Genomic DNA, 9,648 nt, shown 5'->3' with positions numbered 1-9,648 from the left:
CTTTCCAAGAATGGCTCTCAACCTCAAAATCCCACACAGATTATAATCACACATAGTCAATCGTTAGTTTAACCAAGATTATATGATCGTTAATGACTTCAAAGAATTTCATCTGCAATTAATCCAAATTAATATTAATTAATAAAGCTTTCTTTTCCTTTATATTCCGACAAACAAAATTGAAAAGACGTGTTTGTGCGATCATGCTGCAAATTACTTTCCCTTAATTAAGTACAATAACAATTGTTTTGACAATAATGGCACTTGGGAAAGTGTCGTCGCCCTTGAGTCATTGTTACATCGATGCTAATTGAAAAATAATCCCTAATTTTCTAAATAATTAGGGAGATAAAACTTTTCAAATTTTTAAGAGGTGATTAGTTATCCTCTTAATAATTGTCTTCTTTCCTATCCCAAATCTCGTGGAGTAATAATTTCTTTTGTTAATAAAATTTATTTTACAAATTACTGTGCATATTTTTTTACGTTATTTATCTGTCAAGAGTCTCACATTTAAAAATTATAACAAGTTTAAATGATTTATAAGAGTTGATGAACAATTAACTAATTGGTTGGTTCTAATTTTTTAAAAGTGATTGGTCCAAATCTAAGTAAACTCATCTAAATTTTTCATATACTCTTATCTCGACCCACTCGTTCATTTTCGCTATTCAATTTAAGTTAGTGATATTAAATAATATATTAAGATGAAAAAATAATGGTTGTTTTTTATTTAAAATATTGTAGAGCAAAATTAGAAATTTACATATGAGGGACTAAAAGTAAATATTAAAAATGAAATTTTTATAAAAATATAAAATATTAAGCGATTAAAATTAAATAGTAAAAAAATATTGTATCGATAAAGATTTTTAATCTGGCTAGATAAACAAAATAGATATATTAGCAATTTAATTACTTACACAAATATACACAACACTAATTCTTACAATAGTTACTTCATAATATCTTGCATAGTGTAACTTCTAACATACCATTTATGGGGCTAGCAAAGATTGTGACTTATAATTTCAAGTCAATGGTATCAAACTTATGTTGTGACTATTTCATTAATAATAATATGTATAGAAGATAGATTTCAAATCGGTAAATTGAAGAAAAGCAATCCCTAATTTGAAATTTTCTGTTTGGAATAAAAATTAAATTCCAATTAGTGTGCACACATGGTTTGACAAGGGGATACATGGATCGAAATGTAATTAAGAAATGCTAGTGAGACATATAATTTCATAATTAAAAGCCGGCTAGTGATAAATTTAGGATTGGACCAATTGTCAAACTCCATGCATGCATGTCAAACCAATTTCAGCAGTGGTACGTCTGCATCTTTACCACTTAGGTAGTTGGTAGTTAATGTATTTATTTTTTTCACAACTGAGATTCTTTGCTTTGCCCCACCATATATATATATATATATATATTAACATGCCAATTAAAAGACCTCCCACAGCTTGCTAGCTAGATATCATAACCCATCATAGCACTAGAAAAATGAAATGCTTTTCTTCACTTGCTGCCATTGCCAAGAGGTAATTATAAGTTTCAAATTAGCTTAAGTTGTACATAAATTTAGTGATTAGATTTTTTTGTTAAAGGATAATAATTGTTGTGCAGGTCGGAAGGCAAGGTAGCCCTGATAACAGGCGCAGCGAGTGGGATCGGCGAGAGTACAGTAAGACTCTTCGCTCGACATGGTGCCAACGTTGTAATTGCCGACATCCAGGATGACTTAGGCCACTCTGTATGTAATGAAATCGGCTCCGATTTTATGTTCACTGTGACGTTACTAGTGAAACTGGTGTCCAAAATGCCATAAACACGACCATTTCAAAGCATGGTAAGCTTGACATCATGTTCAACAAAGCCGGAACTCCCGACCAAGCATGTCCAAGCATCTTGGGAGTTGAGTATAAAAGTTACAAGGAAGTTTTTGATGTTAATGTGTATGGATCATTCCTGGGAGCCAAACATGCTGCTAGTGCTATGATCCCAGCAAGAACAGGAAGCATTATTTTCACTTCCAGTGTTGCTTCCGTGAGCCATGGGAGTCTCTCTCACTTTTATGCTGTGTCTAAACATGCGTTGGTTGGACTTACCAAAAACTTGTGTGTAGAATTGGGGAAATACGGGATTAGAGTCAACTGCATTTCGCCTTATGGGGTGGCAACTCCGATGCTGAGGGAACCAATGGGAGGGATTGACCAGAATACGGTGAAGGAGATTATGGGTGCATCAGCCAGCCTGAAAGAGGCTGTTATGGAAGCAAATGATGTGGCTGAGGCTGCTTTGTTCCAAGGTAGTGATCAGTCCGGGTATGTTAGTGGGTTGAATTTAGTGGTTGATGGAGGTTATAGCACCACCAATGTGGCCTTTGGAGAAACAGTGAAAGAATTCTTGCGTCTTGAGAGACCCAATTAAATTTCAATTCCCTAGTTGATTTCTGATATACATGTGATGGTCAAGTGCAACACTCACCTTACCCTACATCGTTATATATATATATATATATATATATATATATATTCCTTGAGTCCAAAATGTAGGAGAATTTATAATTTTAATGTTGTATGTGGCATAATTATTGAGTGTACTGGTTAAGAGACTGAAATATAAATAAAATTTTTAGAAATGTGAAATATGCACTACATAAATATAGGGGAAATATATTTATTATTATTATTATTATTTAGTTTAATTAATATTTTAATTAGATATTTTATAATTATAGAGACTATTCAAATGTCATTAAATTAAAACTCTTTTATAGAGATGTATATTATTGAACATATTGAGGGGATATTCTAGACTTGGCCCAACCTCGATGCAAGTCCTAAATGTGATTAAGCCTAGCCCATTTGGCACCTCATAGTCCATTTTGGTATTACTAACTTTTGGTGTCAAATACAATCACCCATAGCCCATTTTGCCACCTCAGATTTATTTTTTTGTCCATTTGGCAGATGTTTGCCAAGTCAGATGCGCATTGGCTGTTACATGTAATTTTGTGTTTAAGTGATACGTTCTTATTTAGTTGAAATGTGATTTAGGTAAAAAAAAAAAAAAAGTTCAAATGTCTATTAGATAAAAACGCAATAATTTAGATGTCTAGAGATGTATTTGACCATTTAATAATTAGATCTTATTATATATATCTTGTATATTGAGTTTATAAAATACAAGATATATGATAAAATACACATATTTATATTTTAAATTTATAATAAATTAAGTGTAAGTAAAATTTTTTCATAAATTTAAAGCAAGAATTATTCATACCATAATTGACTTATATTATGAAAACTCAAAAATCAAACTCTTGAAACTATCTTAAATGTAACCAAGTGGATTATAAAAGATGGTATAAAATTCAATACTAAAGTTCCCTCATTAGATGCCATCCCACCCCCCAAAACACTACTAGGTAATAGCCATAATGTGAAAACAGAGGCTGCCAAAATAAAACAGAGCAAAAACATAACCTAAATAAATTATTAACCATGATTGCAGAAGTCAACTTTGTGTAAAGATTTTTTTCAAACCAGTTATGTGGCATGTGGATTTTATTCGGTAATAATAAAATATTTCAGGTGGTACGTCACATCATCAAAACACATTTACCCAATTCAATTTCAGGCATTGAATAAAATTAGAATAAAAGTGTATTAATTTAATATAATTCACAAAAATTGAAATCTTAAAATTAAATTGCAATTGTGCAAAAACGTTTTGAATTTCTTTTGTAATTTGGCCTCTGCGTTATTATTGATTAGAAATATTCAACTTGTTGACCAGAAAACATGAGGATGTTCTGAATTTTATCATAATGGAAATAACAAGAATTTGAGTTGTGCAAAAAAGACCAGCTCGTCAAATGATATGCTCACCGGCCGCCGACATTTTCTTATTTTATTCTACAAAATTTTCCGCCACAGATCCAGATTATGATGTGAGATGTCAACGTAGAAATAATTTGTGTTCCAATGCCACACGTTCACTCAAGGATATAGAGAATCAAGTTGTTCATTGCCCTATAAAAGGTCTAGTTACTATGAAGAAAGACACCAAACTCTTCATAAGCACAATACAATCTCTTCTTCTACGGTGAATCACTTCAACTCTGAAAAAAGATGAGTTCCAGCCATTCATCAACAACTTCCATGGCTAGAAGGTAGAAGCATTCCTCAGTCTTCAATTCCTTTTATCTGCCACACACCTTGCACATTTCAGGCCTTTTCACAGACACATTTTCCTAAAAGTTAATTTGTAATTTTAAGTGAATCCTAATTAATTTCCTCAAAAATCTTTACAAGCTGCCTTTTTGCAGGTTAGAAGGCAAGGTAGCACTGATAACTGGTGCCGCTAGTGGAATAGGTGAGAGCATCGCCAGAGTTTTTGTCCAACATGGAGCCGAGGTACTGATTGCAGATGTCCAAGATAAGCTTGGGCACGCCCTCTGCCAAGAATTCAGCTCCCAAGGAACAATCTCTTATGTCCACTGCGATGTAACTTCAGACTCAGATGTTAAAAATGCTGTGGATACAGTTATCTCCAGGTATGGAAAGCTCGATATCATGTTCAACAATGCTGGAATCGGAGGGGGCCCAGAATCAGGAATATCCACTTCTAATAATGAAAATTTTAAGCGGGTGTTTGATGTGAATGTTTTCGGTGGCTTCTTGGGGGCGAAACATGCCGCCAAAGTGATGATTCCAGCCAAGAAAGGCTGCATACTCTTTACTTCAAGTCTAGTTTCCGTATGTTTCTCAGATACTGCATCAAATGCATATACAGCTTCAAAACATGCAGTGGTGGGGCTTGCCAAGAACTTATCCGTGGAGTTGGGGCAATATGGAATAAGGGTTAACAGTATTTCACCTGCTGGTGTTGTAACACCATCGCTGACAAAACATTTGAATTTGGGGAAGAAGGAGGCTGAAGAATTATTATCATCAGCAGGGACTTTGAAAGGGGTGATCTTGGAACCAGAAGATATAGCACATGCAGCCTTGTATCTAGCAAGCGACGAGTCCAAGTATGTGAGTGGGATCAACTTGGTGGTTGATGGTGGCTACAGTCTTACCAATCCTACCCTTCCCAATGCACTCAAAAGCCTATCTTCTTAAGATGACATGTTTCACATCTAAATACAATAATAACATGATAATGGCGATGGAGATTACAAGCTTTTTCTTTCTTTTGATGGCCAGTTAGTAAATAAATTCTTATAGTTTTAATGGGCAAATAAATTCTCCGTTTAAACTGATTGTTCATTTTTTTTTAATATTTTGGGTTTGCTATTTAAGCATCATGGAAGTGTATTCTTGTGTACTGCAATAAAAAAACAAATAAAAGAAAATTTTTCTATTGTTTATCATAGCCTTAACCATAAAAAGGGGAGATATTGCCTTAAGATACACTTAAGACTTATTCTATTATGTTTAGCAAAGCGAAAACTACCTCAACCAAGACTGCCCAAGCAACTAAAGAAACTGCCAAAAAAAAAATGCTAATGAACAGAGGAAGCAAGATAAAAATACTGGTAAGGACCTGAACAGGACGTTGGACCTCAAATGAAACCCAAAGCTTAAAACATAGCAATAGCTGGAAACTAGACCATTGAGGGAAACTGCCCCTTGGAAGAATTGCAGCACCAAAACATGAAAAAAAAGGACATTAATCTCAAACTTAAGGACATTAATCTCAAACTTAGAGACCTTCTACCAAGCGAGACAATAATCTTAGTGTTTGTTTAGCATTAAGGTTGAGATGAAAACTACTTTTTAAGTATTAAAAAAATAATTAAAAAATAATTTTATTATTTTAATATTTTTATAATTAAAACTTATTAAATTTAATAAATTATTTATTAATATTTTTTAATTAATATATTTAAAAGAGTATTTTTCTCTACAATATTGTCAATATTAATGTTAAACAAGCTCTTGGTCTCTCAACAGCTAACTCAGCCCCATATAAAGCTAGAGCCACACCTGGAAATGCAAGCTCAAGACACCTGGCAGAGAAACTGGAAAACCAACACGGGGCAACAAAAGAGCTACAGAAAAAGAAGCTAACATGGGATGCCAACGCCTGCCAAAACGAACCCTTACTATAAAATAAACTGGATCTACGCCATAATAGTTTGCTTCAATTTCCGATATCCTCCAATCTTCCCCTACTTATCTGTTTCTTTACCAAACCAGCCACAACCTCCAATTTTTCCATAGCATGATTGGACTCCATTTATCCTTGGAAATAGCCTTTTCTTGAGGCATTTTTTGGAAAAAATTTTCAATATAATTATAGTGAGTATAATAATGTTAATTAATGATTAATTATATTGAATTTCATGTAATTACACTGACTAATTATTATGGCATCCTTACCTTTTTCACACACACACACACACACATATATATATATATATATATATATATATATATATATATATATATATATATATATGTGTGTGTGTGAGATAAGGGTTGCAGTATAATTAGGATTTTATAGTAGTTATCGTATAATTATATTAGAGAAATTTTAATAATTATTTCTAAATTTATGTATTATAATATCATAGTCACTTAACTTAAAAATGTAATATAAAATTTATTTAATTTTTAAATTTTATGCAATAAAATTTCTCTAATTTTTAATCATTGATTTCTGATTAAATGATAATGTGGATAAGTCCAACGTGACGTTTAGTCAACATCTCTCTATTCTCTCATGTCACGTGCAATAAGATTATCTATTGACTTTACTAGTTGTAACATTGTTATCTTTTAACCTTGTCATTTATAATATTATTATTTTTTGACTTTGTCATTTGTAAAGTTGAAAGACAATGGTGTTACAATTAGTAAAATTGAAGGACAATCTTACTACATGTGACAAGAGAGAAGAGACAGAAATGCTAACTAAGTGCTAACTTTGTCTACGTTAGCATTTAACTGGAAATCGGTGATTAAAAGTTTATTGTGCAAAATTAAAAAATTGAAAAAATTTTATATTATATTTTAAATTGAAAGATTATAGTGTTATAATTATATAAATTTAAGCACAATTATTAAAATTTGTGCTGATATCATAGTTGAAGGATAACACCCATCGTAAGGCTGACGTTGGGTTTGAACGCTGAGAGAATAAAATAAAAAAACAAAATGTTTGAATGTTTTCACTTCTTTTTTAATTGTTATTTTAATTTTTCCCCATTGATAATTACTTTTGAATAGATTAGGGGATTGTTTGGTTTAAATGTTGAATACGGCTGATAACTGTTAAATGATAGCTGTTACTATTAGCTGATAGTTGGTAGCTGATGATAGCTAATTTATGTTAAGTATTTAGTAAAACTATATTTAGCTGTTGTTGTTGCTGTTGATATGTGAAATGACTTATAAAGATATATATTATATAATTTATTTTATTATTGAAATAAATATAAAATTATAAATTTATTATATTACATTATTTATTTTATTATTAAATTAAATATATAATATTAAATTAATATATTATATCATTTATTATATTATTAAAATAAATATATAATTATTAATCTATTATATTATATCATTTATTTTATTACTGAAATAAGAAAATAATTAATTTTTTTTAAAAAATAATTAAACAACTTTATAAATATAGATAAAATAATAAAATAATTATTATTGTTGATAAAGAAAAAACTTATAATTAATTTTAAGTTTTTAGATATAAATAAATATTTTATAATTTATGTTATTAATAAAAAAATAATTTAATAAAGTTGAAATACATTAATTAAAATATTAAAATTATAAATAAAAAAATATGAAAATATTAATAATATAATTTTTGAGTTAAATGAAAAGGGATAATAAGGTCAAAATAAAAAATAAAATCAAATCAATTATCAGTTATCGTTTTATTTTTTAAATTTATCAAACACTTTAATTCACCTAATTAGATCCTTATCAGCTATTAGCTACTAAATACTTCCTAATCATTCCATTACAATAACTGTATATTGGCGAATTATCACTCGCATGCACGGCCCACATTTTCTGATTTCTTTTCAGGATGGACGTGTGTTTTTTATTCAACAAATAATCGCTTTGAATAATGTTGCAAGCCGCCACTCTTCCAGATTATTATGATGCGAAACGTCTATGTGGAAATGTTTCAATCATGCACAGTCAAACCACAAGCATGCATATAGAAAGAATAATCAACTTGCTCCTTGCCTATAAAGAGGTCTAGCTAATGCACAATGAAGAAAGACATTAATCTCATCACAATCATTATCATTTCTTTGTTTTAAGAGTGAATATATATATATATAATTTCCATCAACTCCGCGAAAAGATGAGTTCCAGCCATTCAGCAACTTCCACCACTAGAAGGTAAAATCACTCCTCAATGATCCTTTTATCTTGTATATCTCTTTTACATAACATGTTTCAGGTTAATTTGTAATTAATTTTAAGTGAAGATTAATTTCCCTAAAAATCTATACTAAAGGCCTTTCTAATTTGCAGGCTAGAAGGCAAGGTAGCATTGATAACCGGTGGCGCAAGTGGAATTGGGGAGAGCACCGCCAGGCTATTTGTCCAACATGGAGCCAAGGTACTGATTGCAGATGTCCAAGATGAGCTTGGACATGCCCTCTGCCAAGAATTTAGCTCCCAAGAAACTTTCTCTTATGTCCATTGCGATGTAACTAATGAATCAGATGTCAAAAACGCTGTGGATACAGCTGTCTCCAAGTATGGAAAGCTCGATATCATGTTCAACAATGCTGGAATTGGAGGCAAAGCAGAATCGGGAATATTGACTTCCACTAATGAAAATTTTAAGAGGGTATTTGATGTGAATGTGTTCGGTTACTTCTTGGGTGCCAAGCATGCTGCCAGAGTGATGATCCCAGCCAAGAAAGGGTGCATACTCTTCACATCTAGTGGGGCTTCAGTTTGTTATATGGATACTGCATCCAATGCATATACAGCATCAAAAAATGCAGTAGTGGGGCTTGCCAAGAACTTATGCGTGGAGTTGGGGCAATATGGGATAAGGGTCAACAGTATTTCACCATTTGGTGTTGCAACCCCATTGTTTACAAAAAGTCTGAAGTTGGGGAAGAAGGAGGCTGAAGAGTTAATTTCGTCCACTGGGAATTTGAAAGGGGTGGTTTTAGAACCAGAAGATATAGCAGAGGCAGCCTTGTATCTAGCAAGTGACGAGTCCAAGTATGTGAGTGGGATCAACTTGGTGGTTGATGGTGGCTACAGTCTTACCAATCCCACCCTTCCGAATGCACTCAAAAGTCTATTTTCTTAAGATGGCGTCTTAACCACGCAATTTCGATAAAGGGATTTTTTTTTTTCTTCATAATTATTTCTGGACGCTGCTTCTCAAGTTGACTGTGATATTATGCTTATAATAGTGACATGATATTATCAATGAGTTTCAGGTCAACTCAATTTGATATTAGAGTATTTTTAATAAATAAACCCCTGTTGATTTGTATGTTTTTATACTAATTTAATTTGTATTCAGTAGACAAAATCTTGCCGATTTATATGACTATATATATATACATTTGGTTTAAATATATATTTTTTATTTTATTTTATTTTATTTTCA

The 9,648-nt window shown here is 31.6% G+C and overlaps 2 protein-coding genes and 1 pseudogene across 2 annotated transcripts; all 3 read left to right on the top strand.

The window, feature by feature from the left end:
* The first annotated feature begins 1,512 nt into the window (after nt 1–1,512).
* Nucleotides 1,513–2,439, top strand: LOC131180156 (short chain aldehyde dehydrogenase 1-like; annotated as a pseudogene).
* A 1,644-nt stretch (nt 2,440–4,083) lies between these two features.
* Nucleotides 4,084–5,263, top strand: LOC131180274 (short chain aldehyde dehydrogenase 1-like). Its single transcript, XM_058147876.1, has 2 exons — nt 4,084–4,189; nt 4,346–5,263. The coding sequence occupies exons 1-2, from the start codon at nt 4,149–4,151 to the stop codon at nt 5,142–5,144; spliced, it is 840 nt and encodes a 279-aa protein (XP_058003859.1). The 5' UTR covers nt 4,084–4,148; the 3' UTR covers nt 5,145–5,263.
* A 3,036-nt stretch (nt 5,264–8,299) lies between these two features.
* LOC110648497 (short chain aldehyde dehydrogenase 1-like) lies at nt 8,300–9,387 on the top strand. The gene is made up of 2 exons (XM_021802748.2): nt 8,300–8,408; nt 8,544–9,387. Exons 1-2 carry the CDS (start codon nt 8,371–8,373, stop codon nt 9,340–9,342), a joined length of 837 nt encoding a protein of 278 aa, XP_021658440.2. The 5' UTR covers nt 8,300–8,370; the 3' UTR covers nt 9,343–9,387.
* Nucleotides 9,388–9,648: the final 261 nt, after the last annotated feature.

This window comes from Hevea brasiliensis, chromosome 5 (genome assembly GCF_030052815.1).
Source record: "Hevea brasiliensis isolate MT/VB/25A 57/8 chromosome 5, ASM3005281v1, whole genome shotgun sequence".
Lineage (NCBI taxonomy): Eukaryota > Viridiplantae > Streptophyta > Magnoliopsida > Malpighiales > Euphorbiaceae > Hevea > Hevea brasiliensis.
This window is presented reverse-complemented; position numbering and strand designations above follow the sequence as displayed.